The following is a 17571-nucleotide window of genomic DNA, read 5'->3' on the forward strand; positions in this document are numbered from 1 at the left end:
CGCCATCTTGCCCCTCCCCCTGCTGTAGCTCTTTTAATGTAATTTATCTTCTATTCTAATTTTTCTTTCTTAAACCAAAGGCTCTAATCTATACCCACAATCCACATGCAGGTTTTAAAAGATCTCAGTGGCATGATTCTTTTCATTCATTCAGCATACATTTATTGAGAACTTACTAAGCATTATCCTAAAGTACACTTCTAAGTGCTACTGAAAAATATACATAAGATACTATCTTCTCTCTTAAGGGTTTATGGTAAAAGACCATAAATATATGTATCTAAATAACTTTAATGTAAGAGATTGACCAATTAGTAAAGGCTATAAAGAGAGTCACAGATCACATACTAAGGGAGTTATAAGAAGGAAACCTAACTTTCAGTTATATGAAGGAGGTTATACATAGGAAGAATCTTCAGACTATGACCACTGATTAGGTTTAGAGTGACAAAGAAGATGGAAAGTAAAAGTAACATTAAATTCTAACTCTTTTGATTAGGGCAGTGGAAATATTAATGAAAATAAGGGACATAGAATGAAAACCTTATGGAGTCAGTTGGAGGTGACTGTGGAACAGCCAAGTAGAAATGTCAACTAGTCCTTTAAAAATGATGAATTAGAGCTGATAAAGAAAGTTTTGGGAGATGTTCATGTAAAGATAATCATATGAATGTGTCCATATAAATGTTGCATAATTCGAGATTTTATATCTTACAGTCAGTAGAGGGAGTAGAGAAAGGAGAAGGAAATCATGGATATGCCCTTTGGGGAAGACCACCTGATGAAAGAACAAAGAGAAGCCTGAGAAAAAGACTTAGAAGCAGCAGGACAGTATAATGGGAAGAAAAAATATCAAGAACAGAATGGATCAACAATGTTGCAACAATATTTGCTGCAGAACTGGAATAAGAGAAGAACAAAGAAAAGGAAATGGAATTTGCGACTTAGAGGTCAATAAAGACAAGTTTAGGAGCAAGTCAAAACTAGAATCTGCTTTTTAAAGTGTTAAGGAATGTGTGGGTACTGAGAACATGTCCACAGTAAGCATGCTTTCCTCCTTCAGGAATTTTTCAGGTTGAAGGGAATGAAAACATAAGCAAACAGAATGAATGGTAAAGTTGCTAAGGGAGTCACTTTAAAGACAAGGTTAAATTCTTAATTCTTGAAAATCAAAAGAATCAGAAGTTTGCAGCAAATAGGGAGAAAATTTTCAGTGAAGTGGGGCATTGAAGGAGTTTTCATAATGAACTCAAACTGTGGTCTTGAACCAGTAGTATTAAGACAATCAGGGTACTCTGAGATATAAATTATCCAGTCCTAGTATTTAAAAAAGCTCTCAACTGATTCTGATACACTATAAAATTTGAGTTTCACTGGCCTTTCTCAGGAAAAGGTAAAACCACCTGCACAGAGGGAGAGAACTGCAGTAGAATCCAGAGAATGAAGATGGCAATTAAGATAAGTATTAGATATTGAAGACTGTGGTAGCAAGTCAATTAGAATTAATTAAAAGGAATGTCTAGCAACAGAGAGAGTTCAGCCAGATAGAGACAATCTGTTCTAGACTAAATTGGCCTAGTTTGTGGACTTTCTTTAGCTCACAGAGAAATCAAAATCTAGAGGCAGAGAAAGTAGATGGTAGCTACTCAAAGTAAGGGGTCAGCAAAATGACAATAGCAATCAGAGAAGGCAATACAAATTTTAAGGGTTTCTAGTAAAAACATTGTTAAATTGGATGACAGTGGAGTTTAGCCTGGCTTGGAACTGAGGGCTGGAGAGCTTGGTGAGGGTGAAGTTCAGTAGGAATGAGGATGGAGATGAAGTAAGGAAGTGATGATAACAGAAACAGACATTAAACAGTTTCAAGTGATGAAGTTCAAGGAGCAGCCAAAGTCTGTGAGGGCTGTAGTGGAAATTAAGAAATTGAAGGTGATAAAGAGCCATGAGGACAGAGTGTGGGGGAATATCACTAATATGAATGATGAAGTTCCCTTAGTTGATTCCAGGGCAGGAATCAGCAGGAAGTGGAGGGAAGATTGTAACCTACCAATGAAACTGTCAAAATATGGGGAGAGTAACTAGGTTAGTAGATAGTGACAATTCAAGCTGAAAATTATGCTGTGTATTTTTTGCAGGGTTTTATAGAGAGGAGACAGTTGATCAAAAAACCCAGACCATCTGAGTGTATAAAATTGTTTTGAGAAAATAATTAGCAATAGATATATAAAAAACAAAACAAATGAAAATTAGGGAATTATTAACACCAGCAAAGAAAACCAAAAACAAGACAGTTGTATTAATAAAAGAAGCAAAATAGTATACAAATTGGTTCAGCAGTAAATAATATTTTCATAGCATTAATAATATAAACACTGAATACTGGTTTAGCAAAAAAAATGGGGATTTAACTATAAAGGGATGATGGAAGGGATGGAAAGGGATGGAGCATTAATAGAACTAAATCCTTATGTACCTGAAATTATCAACAGATAATATACAACATTGATACATCAAGAAGTAGCATAAGAACTTGCATATTATATAGCTGTATGGAGGTAAACACCAGAAGTATAAAGGAAGGGAAAAGAAATGTTGGGAAATATCAGGAAGGGAGACAGAACATAAAGACTCCTAACTCGGGGAAACGAACTAGGGGTGGTGGAAGGGGAGGAGGGCGGGTGTTGGAGGGGAATGGGTGACGGGCACTGAGGTGGACACTTGACGGGATGAGCACTGGGTGTTTTTCTGTATGTTGGTAAATTAAACACCAATAAAAGTTAATTAAAAAAAAAAAAAAGAAAAAGCTAAGAGTTGAAAATTGTTGTCTCTGGGGAATGAGTGTGCATGAAAAAAGTTGGATGAGGATGCTAAAATATACCTTTTAGTACTATTTGAATTTTTAAGCTATATACATGCATTACTTTGATTAAAAGAATAAAAACTGTTCTTTTTTAAGTAACAATTCTTGTTTGCCACAAAACAGTTTAAAAGGGCACCAGTGTAGGAAGTGGCAGGAGACAGATAAAGGTAGAGTTTGAAAAAGATGGACCCAAAACAGATATGGATTAAATTTTTGGAAGGGATAAGCATGGGATAGAGGTTTGGGCAAAATAACCCATTTGCAAAAATGGGGATGGAAAAGGCAAAAAATATGAAAAGGGATTTAACCACACACATTTTAATGAGAGAGGAAACAGGCAGTTCTGCTCAGTTTATTGAGCGAACCAGCCCAGAGAGTCCATCATTAGTGAATGACTTATGTTAAATAAACATTGTAACAAGATTCCTGTATACTTGCCAGAAAAAAACACCTGACATTCAGATCTGTGCTGTTTTGATGTTGAGAAAAATTGAATCTTCAGATGGGAGAAAAGCACCACAAGTTGGAGTATTTTCATTGGCAATAGCCCTATCCAAGTGAGCAGACCTATTCCTTTTACATCTGCCCATGACTCCAAAAGTTTTCTCAGCATCAAGCCACGTGGAAAAGAGTTGCACATATAATATATGTAGTTAGTTTAGTTTTTCTTATAAATTCCACCTGTATGACAACTTGTAAAATGTGTTTAGCTGATCTTTTCCTTGTCGTTAACATATGTAAAATTATCTATTTCTTGCTAATGTCACGAAATGACCACAGCACATTATTCTTAAGGTCTCAAGGAAGGAAATGTGATTGCAAAAAAAAAAAAAAAGGGAATTGCCAATGTTTTGAATTTGAAACCAAAATGATGATGTTTCATGGAAAACAACAGAAATTAGTTTTATAAAAAATATTTTGAAGCCAGGTTTTTGGACACTTGATTTTTAAAAATATTTTAATGACTTTTGCTTGGTGGAAAGAATTTTAAAGGTGATTTAGTTTCATTTAAAAATATTATTACATGAGCACTGAGTATTATATATAAGTGATGAATCACTTAATTCTACTCCTGAAACTAATATAATATTATATTATATGTTAACTATCTGGAATTTAAATAAAAACTTGAAACTAACAAAAATCATCTTAAAAATGTAAAAAAATAAAAAATAAAATTATCATTATAGTGGGAACCAATTTCTTCTATTGATGTTTTGAAGGGTTTGGATCCTGGGGTTGGAAAACAAAGAAGGCCAGAATTGAACATTTATTTGAGCATCTACTATGTATTTGGCTCTAAGCTGAATACGTCACATATTTTTTTATATTTAATAGAATAGATGGGGAAACTGAGGTTCAGTTAAGTCAATTACCTCAGTCTAGTTAGATCAATTACCTAAGATCATGCAATTTGGCAGAATAATCTTTTATAAACCCAAATAATTGAATGGAAAGTCTATGTTCTTTTCACCTTACTTTTTAAAAAGATTTATTTATTTATTTTAGAGACAGAAAGAGAGAGTGCAGCAGGGTGGGGCAGAGGGAGACAGAGAGAGAAACTCAAGCCAACTCCATGCATGGGGTTGATCCCACAACACTGAGATCATGATCTGAGCTGAAACCAAAGGTCAGGTGCTTAACTGACTGCACCACCCAGGTGTCCCCCACCTTATATTTATATTTTTACATATTCATCTCCATGTTTATTGCACTATTACTCCTCTTTTTTTTTGCATATTCACCTACATGTTTATTGCAGATAAGCTAAGTGTCCACTGATGGATGAATCAATAAGAAGATGTGGTACATACACACAATGACACATTATTTTAGCCATAAAAAGAATGACATCTTGGCATTTGTGACAACATAGATTGACCTTGAGAGCAAGATGCTAGTTGAAGTAAGTCAGAAAGAGAAAGGCAAATACCATATGATCCCATTCATGTGTGGAATATGAAATAACAACAAAACCCAAAAAGCTACATTCAGAGAGTGAAGAAATTGGTGGAGGTGTAGGGGCGAGGTTGGGTGAAATGGATAAAGGGGTAAAAATGTACAGACTTTCAATTATAAAATAAATAAATCACAGGGATGGAATATAAAGCATGGTGAACTACAATTAACAATACTATATTACATATGTGAAAGTTGCTAAGAGAATAGATCTTAAAAATTCTCATCATTAGGAAAATGTAAGTGAATGATGGAAAGTGACAGATGTTAATGAGACTGATTATAATGATAATTTCACAACATATGTGAACATAATTTTATTATGTTACGCACCTGAAAAACAATATCATATGTCAATTATACCTCAATTTAAAAAACTATAATGGCCACTGTGCTTTTTTTTCCTTTAATTAATTTTAATTATTTACTTAATCACATTTACGTTTTTATTCTAGCTACTTAACATATAGTGTAGTATTGGTTTCAGGAGTAGAACTTAGTATATAACTTAGTATATATAAAACTTACATATAATACCCAGTGTTCATCACAACATGTGCTCTAATAACCATCACTCACTTAGCCTATCCCCCACACATATCCCCTCCAGCAACCCTCAGTTTGTTCTCCATAGTTAAGAGTCTCTTATGGTTTGCCTCCCTCTCTCTTTTTTTCCCTTCCCCTATGTTCATCTGTTTTGTTTCTTAAATTCCACATATGAGTGAAGTCATATATTTGCCTTTCTCTGACTGACTTACCTTGCTTAACATAATACAGTCTGGTTCTATCCACGTCACCACAAATGGTAAGATCTAATTCTATTTGATTTGATCCCCCTATCCACCCATCAGACAATGGATGTTTGGGCTCTTTCCATAATTTGGCTATTGTTGATAACGCTGCCATAAACATCAAGGGGCATATGCCTCTTCAAATCAACATTTTTCTATCCTTTGAGTAAATACTTAGTAATGCAATTGCTGGGTTATAGGGTAGTTCTATTTTTAACTTTTTGAGGAATCTCCATATTGTTTTCCAGAGTGGCTGTACCACTTTGCATTCCCACCAACAATGTAAGAAGAGTCTTCTCCTTTTCTCTGCATCTCATTAACATCTGTTATTTCCTGAGTTGTTTGTTTTAGCCATTCTGACACGAGTGAGGTGGTATCCCATTGTGGTTTTGATTTGTATTTCCCTGATGATGAGTGATGTTGAATATCTTTTCACGTGTCTCTTAATCAACTGTATGTCTTCTTTGGAAAAATGTCTATTCATGGCTTCTGCCAATTTTTTAAATTGGATTATTTGTTTTTTGGGTGTGGAGTTTGATAAGTTCTTTATAGATTTTGGATACTAACCTTTATCAGATATGTCACTTGCAAATATTTTCTCCCATTCTGTAAGTTGCCTTTTTGTTTGTTGATTGTTTCCTTTGTTGTGCAGAAGATTTTTATCTTGATGAAGCCCCAATAGTTAATTTTTGCTTTTGGTTCCCTTACCTCAGAAGATGTATCTACTAAGGAGTTGCTTTGCTTGATGTCAAAAAGGTTGCTGCTTATGTTCTCTTCCAGGATTTTGATGGTCTCTTGACTCATATTTAGGTCTTTCATCCATTTTGAATTTATTCCTGTGTAAGGAAGTGGTGTAAGAAAGTGGTCCAGTTTCATTTCTCTGCATATTGCTGTCCAGGTTTCCCAACACCATTTGTTGAAGAGACTTTTTCCATTCGATAGTCTTTCCAGCTTTGTCAAAGATTAGTTGACCATATAGCTGTGCGTCCATTTCTAGGTTTTCTATTCTGTTCCATTGATCTATGTGTCTGTTTTTGTGCCAGTACCATACTGTCTTGATGACTACAGTTTGTAATATAGCTTGAGGTTCAGAATTGTGATGCTTCTAGCATCGCTTTTCTTTTTCAAGATGGCTTTGGCTACTCAGAGTCTTTTGTGGTTCCACTCAAAATTTAGGATTGGTTGTTCTAGCTGTGTGAAAAATGCTGTTGGTCTTTTTTTTGCTGTTGGTATTTTGATAGGGAATGTATTAAATGTGTACATTGCTTTGGGCGAAGTATAGACATTTTAACAATATTTGTTCTTCCAATCCATGAGCATGGAATGTTTTTCAATTTCTTTGTATCATCTTCAGTTTCTGTCATAAGTGCTCTATAGTTTTCAGAGTACAGATCTTATATCTCTTTTGTTAGGCTTATTTGTTTTCACCTTATTATGCTATGTTAGTTAAAATTTAACTCTAAACACAAACTAAAAATGGGCCAACCTGTAGTTTTAAAAGAGCATGATTTATATCTGCTCTATAACTCTTTAAAGAGACTCTCCACTCATGTGGAAGAGACATTTAAATATCAGGGAGCCTAGTTGAGATAACTCATTTTCTTCCCTCCCTTATCTATGGATCTGCACAACCAGATTACCCTATCCTCTGACCCAGAATGAATCCTATGTAATCCATGTAAGTGGAATTACTAGCTTTACACTTCCCAGGTAACTATCTTGTTTTCAGCAGAAAAACCAGAAGTATTTAATCTATACAAAAAAACTCCAATATTTAACAAAGCTACATCAGAATCTCAAACTGAGGCATAAATAATAAAAAAAAGTAATATATTTAGTTATTCAACTCTTCCCATTTTCTAAATAGACAATATCTAGTCCTGGTCAAATATACTATTAGTGTAGCAAGCTAGTGAAAGGATATCATAGCATCATTATTGCCACTACACAAGATTCTTAAGCCTGTGATATTGTTTCCATCTCTGGTAATTGTTCCTCAGTTCATTCCTACTGTTATTCTAATTTAAGTTGTACAATTGAGAAAGCTTCTAATAATCTCTACAAATCTTTCTCTGTGGAATTTTTATGTTGTAGACTTTATAGTTTATAAAGCACTTTCAACATGGGTTTATATTTAGACATTACATCAACCCTGTGAGGTAGATATTACTACCTAAATTTTTTGGGGGGAAGTAGTAGAAGATTTCCTTTTTTTTTAGTTAAAAATGAGAACTGTTTAATAGTTCTTAATATTAAGGTAGTCCTTTATCAATAGTGTAAACATAAATAGAGCACTGGGCTAAGAGCCTGTCAATAGAGAGGTATTGGTGACATAGCAGAAAATAGACTAGCTTCAGAGAAGGAAGAACATAAAAAGTTTTTGAGAGATAAAAAATTTTAACCAAGTTTCAAATAAATTTCAATTTCCATACTAATAATAAAAAGTTTAGAACAAGATATTGCTACAACCATATGTTGCTGTCTAAGATATGGTCATCTTCTCACTAAAGAATCAGTTTGAGTGGCATAGTGTACTTTATATTATGAATTAAAATTAACAAATGTCTTCAAAACATATGTATATACCCAAATGTAAATACTTAGAATTTTTTATTTAAATTCAAACAATTAACATATAATGTATTATTGCTTTCAGAAGTAGAGGTCAGTGATTCCTCAGTCTTTATAATACCCTGGGCCATTACATCATATGCCCTCCTTAATGTCCATCATCCAGTTGCCCCATCTCTCCACCTCCCTCCCCTCCAGCGACCCTCAGTTTGTTTCTTATGATTAAGAGTCTCTTGTGGTCTGTCTCTCTCATTACTATCTAACTTCTGAGAGAGCCAGTATTTATTAAAAACACACACTTGAAAGGCACAGAGCCTGGGACTGGAACCCAGTTCTTCCTTCTCTGAAGCTGGTCTACTTTCTGCTATGTCACCAATACCTTCCATTGACAGGCTCTTAGTCCAGTGCTCTATTTATGTTTACACTATTGATAAAGGGCTCCTCACATCTCTCTTTATGAATCCTGGCTCCACCATATGCTAGCTGAGCAAATATTTGCAAGAACTTATGAGCGATAAGTATTTTGTGATAAGGAAACTGAAACAAAGCAAAGAATTAGACTAAACTGTATAAAATTGTTGCTATTTGACCAACATTGACCTATTAAAAATGACAATTTTAAATGATTTAACTTAATAAATGTTTCTAATCATTATTATCAATCCATTTATTTTTTTCTTAGTGTAATGTTAGTGTTTATTTTTTTGTATATTTTTTATTGGAGTTCGATTTGCCAACATATAGTATAACATCCAGTGCTCATCCCGTCAAGTGCCCCCCTCAGTGCCCGTCACCCAGTCACCCCTTCCCCCCACCCATAATCAATCCATTTAATGTAAGAAGTTCAGCACCATCTGAACTATATTTTAGAGTATCTTAGATAACAATATTTCCATTCAAGACATTCAAAGAAAATATAATTTTAGGTTCTTTAGGCTGTAAAAATATGGACTTTAAATATTTTATGTTTTTTTAGCAATATGGCCAAAGTACATATTTCAAAATTTCAGTCCTTAGAAATAATCTCATGTATAATTAATATAAAACAATCAAATTCTTATGTGGGCTGTCTCCTTCCTATTTTTTATTCTTTTCCTTCTATCTTTTAATAAGAGCTGCCTATGAAAGAGATCAATTTAAGCAAGTTATTCCTTACTGGGAAAAAAGTCCTGAAAAAATACAAATGATGACTGATTTCTCACTGTTTCAGTTATTGTTGTTAGTTTTACTGAGATACAAGAAAATATTTTTTCCTTTAGCACTTGTGTAATAGATGTTTCCAAGATTCCAAAGTCTTCAGAATATAAATTAGTCACTGATGATTGTATTCCAAGAGATTTCTCCTTAGCAACCAAGTTTTAGTTTCTATTTTGTTGATGTAATACACAATAAAATGTATGCATTTTCTGACTTTACAGCATATTTCATAGAATGCATATAGGAATTAATTGACAGCTTGTGAAATGTAATCCTTAGATAATATAATTTCCAATTCATTGTCCATTTAAATACCATGCCTCATGAAAATATTTAATGTGGCACAACCAGCGAATCCATTTTAAAACTGAGGATCAGCTAGATATTAAGTATTCATTAATCAGTTTATAACTTTTCTAATAAATTTAAAGCATTAATAGACCTGAATTATTTTGTTTTCTGAGAGGAAATAGAAAATTTGGTTTTAAAAATTCCATAAATAGCTCAATATTTTGAAGAAAATTCAATGTGGGTGCCTATATAGTGGTATGAGAAGAATTTAAGAGTGTTATTTCAGTTTTATAAAAACTCAGCTGATTGATATTACCTGATCATGTAAATAGCTTGATCCACTATGGCACAGTTCATTTCCAGTGTTTGTAGAAATTGAGTCACTTCCTGCGATGGTTTGGATTTGTTGGCTAGAATGAGATTGCTGACAGTGCACAGAGTGGACGATCTGGGGCTGTCGGACAATGTGATGATGGCATTGGACCCGTGGATAGCATTCCTAAAACACACATACATGCCAAAATAGCCACTGAGAATTCAATTTCCTAATCAAGAAAAACCAACTGAATCCATTTTTTAAAAAATTTAATGTGTTCTTTCACAAGACAATTCAAGCCCTAAGATTTATAGTTTTAATACCTGAGATGTTATTTTTTCAAATTATTTCATTGGGGGAATTGTATTGCATTCTATTTTTGTTTGATCAGGTGGCTGTGACCATCCAAATATTTACCTGAATCGTCTAGAGAATTGCATGTTCTTATTAAATTAATATTCCAGTTATACTTAACACTAAAACTATAATGAATATTAATGCTAATTACTCTGATGATCCAACAGGCACTTCAGCATCTAATTTTATAATACTATCATACTGAAGATGCAAATGGACATAAAATTAGAAAATAATATAATGCAGTGATTTTCAATATCAGGAAGCATATTAGAATCACAGTGGGGACAGACAAAACTTATGCTTGTGAAAATCAATTAAGCGAAAATATTAGAAAACTGTAACTGAAGCTTCAGATACAGAAAGCAGGGATTCTAACTGATTCTACCCCTTACTCTGTGATCTTTGGAAATTATCTTTATGAGTCTCAGTTTTTTCATTTGCAAAAGTGGAGATAATATGTGTCTCATTGGGTTGCTGTGAGGAATAAATGAACTAATGTTTATAAAGTGCCTAGTATAAAGTGGGTAATAAAGACTTATTATCATATTATTTCATTATCATTGTCATCATCAACTTAATCATCATCCACCCACTAATTTTGCAGGTGGGAAAAAACCCTGAAGTCCAGAGAAGTAAGATGCTTTACTCATAATGACATGACTAATTCTTGGAAAAATTTGGATTGGAATTCATGATTTCTAGGTCAGAGTTCTTTCAGAACATAACAATGAATTTTTACTGTCCTCAAAATAGTCTGGAACTTGTTGTTCTTAAACTAAGTCTTTACTATCTGCTTATTTATTTGTCATGGCTTTTTTATGATAAAGTATAGAGGACAGATTAAGAAAAGCTATCAGGTTGTTTCAGTTTTGAGAATTTCAGGTATACTTGAATTTCCTATATTAGTTTGTTATTATTCTAGTTTGATAACAGGCATCTAAAAGCCAGTTTTCAAAGAAAAACATACTCTGTTTTGAATCAGAATGCTACATTCAAGCACATGCATTTAGCTTTGGAAGTATAAATTCAATGCTCTACTTCCTTTGGGTAGTGGAAAGCTGACCTGCATTAATAAAGCACATCAAATTTTATATTTTTTATGTAGAACAATTTTCAACTATATTAAGTGAATAAAGCAAGATGCATAAGTATGAATATACTATGCTCCCTTTTGTATAAAATTTAAAAATATATAAATATGTATATATTTACAAATATACACAGCTGTTTTTAAATGCATAGAGAAAAAATATCTTAAGAGTGACAGACCCTGAGAAGAGGAACTGAGAGATAAGGGGGCTAGGATAGAGAGGCTTTTTTTAAACCACTGTATATATTTTATTTTCTTTTTGTATTCTTTTTGTACTTTCTATGCTTTGAAATTTTTAACATGTATACAAATTATCTTATCTTTTTATGTCTACAAAAATTATTTTGAAAGAAAGAAAAACATAAAAGAAATATTTTACAAATATAAATTGCCTTGGTAGTAACTGATGATAAAGGTCATAGAATCTGTTCATAGACTCATCTTTTCCAAGATCTTTTGAAATATGACTCACTTTAGAAATATGATAGCAATCCAATCATGAAATGGGCAAAACACATGAACAGAAATCTCACAGAGGAAGACATAGACATGGCCAACATGCACATGAGAAAATGCTCTGCATCACTTGCCATCAGGGACATACAAATCAAAACCACAATGAGATACCACCTCACACCAGTGAGAATGGGGAAAATTAACAAGGCAGGAAACCACAAATGTTGGAGAGGATGCGGAGAAAAGGGAACCCTCTTACACTGTTGGTGGGAATATGAACTGGTGCATCCACTCTGGAAAACTGTGTGGAGGTTCCTCAAAGGGTTAAAAATAGACCTGCCCTACGACCCAGCAATTGCACTGCTGGGGATTTACCCCAAAGATACAGATGCAATGAAACGCCGGAACACCTGCACCCCGAGGTTTCTAGCAGCAATGTCCACAATAGCCAAAGTGTAGAAGGAGCCTCCGTGTCCATCGAAAGATGAATGGATAAAGAAGATGTGGTTTATGTATACAATGGAATATTACTCAGCCATTAGAAACGACAAATACCCACCATTTGCTTCAACGTGGATGGAACTGGAAGGTATTACGCTGAGTGAAGTAAGTCAATCGGAGAAGGACAAACATTATATGTTCTCATTCATTTGGGGAATATAAATAATAGTGAAAGGGAATATAAGGGAAGGGAGAAGAAACGTTTGTGAAATATCAGAAAGGGAGACAGAACATAAAGACTCCTAACTCTGGGAAACGAACTAGGGGTGATGGAAGGGGAGGAGGGCGGGGGGGGCGGTGAGGGTGAATGGGTGACGGGCACTGAGGGGGGCACTTGATGGGATGAGCACTGGGTGTTATTCTGTATGTTGGTAAATTGAACACCAATAAAAAATAAATTTATTATTAAAAAAAGAAATATGATAGCACTAAGGTCACTACAGTTTAGAAGTCAGGCTATGTACTATCAGCAACTTTTGTACAAATTGTAGAGCTGAATGTATTATCTGTTTTTTTTTTTATGTTACAGAATACCTCCATACACTGGATTAGAATAAAAAGTCAGTGACAGGCTGAGAAAACTTTCACCCAGTGGGGAACTTTTAAACTACTGAAATAGAAGTCCTCTTGAAAAGAATTAATGTGCTCTTTAAAAAGCAAGTTATGAAACACTCTGAAGTACATATCAATATAGGACAATAAACAAAACAAAGCTCATTTCTCAATCATCTTCCTTTATTAATATATCAGTTGACGCTTGAATAGAATTGAATAGAGACTGACAGTCTCTTTATCTGGGATATCTTGTGGTTCTGGTCTCTAAACACTCAGTATCACTGAAGTCTTAATAGATTTTCAGTTTCAATTCTCACACCTAATAACTACTAAAATTACTGTTCTAAATCATGATATTCATATATTACTCATACTTTTGAAGTGTACCACAAGCTGAATTTCTAATGTACAAAAGATTTAAAAATTCTGATTTATCAAATATTTTGTCTTCTTTGATAGAGAAAAAATATACAGAGTACAGTTCATAGGAACTGCATAGTTATCTTGCAAATGGCATCCATTTACCACCTTTCCATGACAAAGACTTCTTTTGGGGGGCAGGTCTTATATCCTAAGAGCTAGTCTTATTTGAATTAATCTCATGTAACATTAAGTGTTTCATCCAGATTCTAGCTTTATCCAGCTTATCCTATTGCATTTCTATCACTGAGGTCAAGGCAGTTGTAGTTTGTTTAATGTGCATGGTTCCTTTTACCTTGGGCAGTCTCTCATGGTAGTCTTAAAATTCCCAAATCATTTAAGTCACTAATAAAAAAAAAAGTGGATGTAAAAAGATAAATATTCAAATTAATAGTAAGTAACTGGGATCCCTGGGTGGCGCAGCGGTTTAGCACCTGCCTTTGGCCCAGGGCGCGATCCTGGAGACCCGGGATCGAATCCCACATCGGGCTCCCGGTGCATGGAGCCTGCTTCTCCCTCTGCCTGTGTCTCTGCCTCTCTCTCTCTCTGTGTGTGACTATCATAAATAAATAAAAAATAAATAAATAAAAAAAAAAGTAAGTAACTGTAGTGTTCTTTTAAAAGAGTTTTTCTTTAATTGTTCCATATGTATAGTAATTGTAATGTACAGGATATTCAATCTTTTCCTCTAGGAACCAAGATTTAGAAAAGTATTTCTCCCTTTGAAACATTAAATTAGAAGGAGAATGAAATGAGGTGTATCAAACATTTCTTACTATTTAAAAGGTGTCAAAATTACTGTTTTGTCAGTTCAGTTGAATAAAGGGCAGATGTTATAATTTGATAGCTTGAAGAAAGTCCCCCTTAAAGAACTGACATATTCTATAAAATTTTTCTATTTGGTGCCATTATGTACAGAAATATTTTGCTGTTATTCTGAAAGATATATGTTCAATACATACCATACCAAACCCTCAAACATATCCAACTTTCTAAGCAGACCAGAGACTTAAAGGTTTGAATGTTTGTGATTCTGAGAGTTTACACTATTTTAGTTTTAGTGAGCATCAAATAAGTAATAATGTATTAATTCCTATGAATCTGGTAACAACTGCCCATAAATGCTCATAAAAATGTGTTCTCATGACAAGAAAAAAGAATTTAGTATATTTTAATGTTTTATTTTATATGAGAAAAAATATTTTTGTGATAAAAAATTCATTTTTTTAAAGATTTATTTATTTATTCATGATAGACATGGAGAGAGAGAGAGAGAGAGAGAGAGGCAGAGACACAGGCAGTGTGAGAAGCAGGGTCCATGCAGGGAGCCCGACGTGGGACTCGATCCCAGGTCTCCAGGGTCACACCCTGGGCCGAAGGCAGGTGCTAAACCATTGAGCCACCCAGGGATCCCCTAATTCATTTGACATTATTTAACTACCTGTTATAGGTTAAACTGTGTTCCCCCAACAAAAATCATATGTTAAAGTCCTAATTATTAGTACCTCAAAATGTGACCTTGTTTTTTTTTTAATTTTTTTTGAAACAAGGTCTTTATAGAAGTAAGAAGTTAAAATAAGGCCATTAAGATGGGTCCTAATCAAATGTCTGGTGTCCTCATATAAAAGGAAACTTTGGACATAGAGACAGACATACTCAGAGGGAAGATGATAGAAAGACATACAGAAAAGATGCCACGTAAAGAGAAAGGATTAAATATGGATCTAAAAACCAAGGAATTCCTGAGACCACAAGAAACTAAGAGATGGGCATTGAAGAGCTCTTTCCCTAAAGGCTTCAAAGGGAGCAGGGCCTGACAACATGAAGATTTCATACTTCTGGCCTCCAGAACTGTGAGACCATAAACTTGTGTTGTTTAAGCCACCCAGATTGTGGTACTTTACAGTCCTAAGAAACTAATACACTGTCCTACTTCAAGAATGTCCAAAAGACAAGTTTCAGGCTTTGTCTTGGCTGGACATACTTGTATCCACTGAGCAGATCAATATGAATCTACAGTTGTCTACAGTAATAACTCGGTTTGAAGTTCTGGTAGCTCTACATGCCATGGAATTACCATGGCCCTACTACAGTTTTGAATGTTGTACTTGGTCTCTCAGCTGAATTTAATGAAATTTTTAAAATGTGACTTGAACTATAGTTTTCTAGACTTTTGCATTGTATAGTATTTTACATATCTGCTCATATATACTGTTCATTTGAAAATTCATTTTATATTTTTAATATTTTTCAAGTTTCTATTCAATTTCTAGTTTATATTCTATAATATAATATTGGTTTCAGGAGTAGAATTTAGTAATTAATCACTTAAATATAACATCCAATGCTTATCACAAGTGCCTCTTTAATATCCATCACCCATTTAGCCCATCTCCTGCCACCTCCTCTCCATTAACCTTCAGTTTGTTCTCTATAGTTAAGAGTCTCTTATGGTTCGCCCCCTCTCTTTTTTCCCCTCCTTCCCCTATATTAATCTGTTTTATTTCCTCAAATTCCACAATTAGGACAAAGTTATAATGTTTTAAATTATAATTTTTGTGAGACCAGTTTAAAAGAAACATGCAAAGCATCTGTATTAAATTCAGGTTCTACCATTAATTTCCTATGTGACTTGACATATCTTTACTTCAGTTTCCCTTCCAGTAAAACAGGAACAATAATATTTCACATGAGAGAATGAATATGAAAGTGTTAAGGATGATTTGAAGGGTTGTACACATAATGAGGTATTATTATGACTCATAGTGGCCTTGCTTGGCATTTAACAATTGAAAGTCATTTTAACTCTATTAAAATACGAATAATTAAAAAGTATACACTTCATAAGCTTTAAAACAAAATTTACATACCTCATCCAAATTTAGCTTCTCTACTTTTCTTATTGTTTTCTCATAAATAACATTGTTTCCTGGGAAGAAATGGCCTCCTCGTAGGAATGGAGAAAGTGGTTCCTATAAAGACAATAATGACTATGTTTTGTTTTGAAAAATACTTTTTCAGAGGAACTTTAACTTAAGCAAATATCTAGTCTCTAATCAACTCTGAGATAGTAGCATACTAGGAGAATGGAATGCTATCCCAACAAGGTTTGGAGAGATATAAGGAAATAGTAATAAAGATGGTCTGTTTTCTCAAACAGAGCAATCTGAATCGCCCCTACTATATTCTACTAGGTCTAACAAAATGTTTTAGGGGAATTGGAAGGGAGTGAGAAAGAAAATTTTTTCCCTTTAAAGGCATGGCATTGTGAGTTTCCGCTGAAATAGACAGGCATGAGGTCAACTTCATTTAAACTGAGTTCACTGGTAGGTTTCTTTCTATGCAAAAGTATTATTGGAGAAATGCAAAATTAACAATTCATTGCTGAGCTGTAAAGTAGATTAAAAGATTTTCCCCCCTGGAACTCAGCTTTGGTGCCATTGAAGCATACAATTCTTACTTGTGATTATAATCAAAGCTAAATCTCTCTGTACAATGTATGTTTTGAATACTAAAAGCATAATAGAGTCTTTAAGTGCCACTGTATTCCCATATAATTAACTAAGTTGATATAGGATCCCAAGTGCTTTAAAGATATCAGCCAATGAAATAAAGGCTGGTGACATGTCCAAGATTAGAAAAAAAACAGGGAAGGACTAATAAGAATCATATAAAGTATAAAATATATACTATATTACTATATTTCTTTCCCTTACTTTGGTTTTCATATGAGTCTACTTGTATGGAGGGGGTAGAGGTTGTTTTGTTACAAAGAAAAATTGCATTCATTTTTTTTGTAATATGAGGAACAGTATAGAAGGGGATTTACCAAGCCTGCTACCAGTTAATATGTATAAGACCATTTCAAAATAAAAAAAATGTCAGCATTTTGTCATCTACTACTGTAAAAACTCTTAAAACAACTGAATGAAAACATGGGTTGTTGAGAATGCAAGAGACCCTTGAATCCAAAGCTATATATGTCTTATGTTCAATTTTGAATAAAGGGTGTTCCTGGAATACTTTGGTGAAACAAATGTGCAAGTGATTAAATTTGGCTAGTTGATTATTAAATCTAAAGGTAGATATATTTAGAAAGAGTCCCCTAGAAGCTCTATATTCAATTTTGAATAAAGGGTGTTCCTGGAATACTTTGGTGAAACAAATGTGCAAGTGATTAAATTTGGCTAGTTGATTATTAAAT

At 33.9% G+C, this 17571-nt stretch overlaps 1 protein-coding gene across 2 annotated transcripts in view; it reads right to left on the reverse strand.

Annotated features, from left to right (window-relative positions):
• Positions 1–17571, reverse strand: part of POF1B (POF1B actin binding protein) — a 92946-nt gene that overhangs the window by 44511 nt on the left and 30864 nt on the right. For both annotated transcript variants that reach the window (XM_041740315.1, XM_041740314.1), the window contains exons 5-6: positions 16238–16339; positions 9986–10168 (exon numbers count right to left, since the gene is read on the reverse strand). In XM_041740315.1, coding sequence (XP_041596249.1) covers positions 9986–10168; positions 16238–16339 — 285 coding nt within the window. The remainder of the gene's footprint in view (positions 1–9985; positions 10169–16237; positions 16340–17571) is intronic.

Source organism: Vulpes lagopus, chromosome X, assembly GCF_018345385.1.
Source record: "Vulpes lagopus strain Blue_001 chromosome X, ASM1834538v1, whole genome shotgun sequence".
NCBI lineage: Eukaryota > Metazoa > Chordata > Mammalia > Carnivora > Canidae > Vulpes > Vulpes lagopus.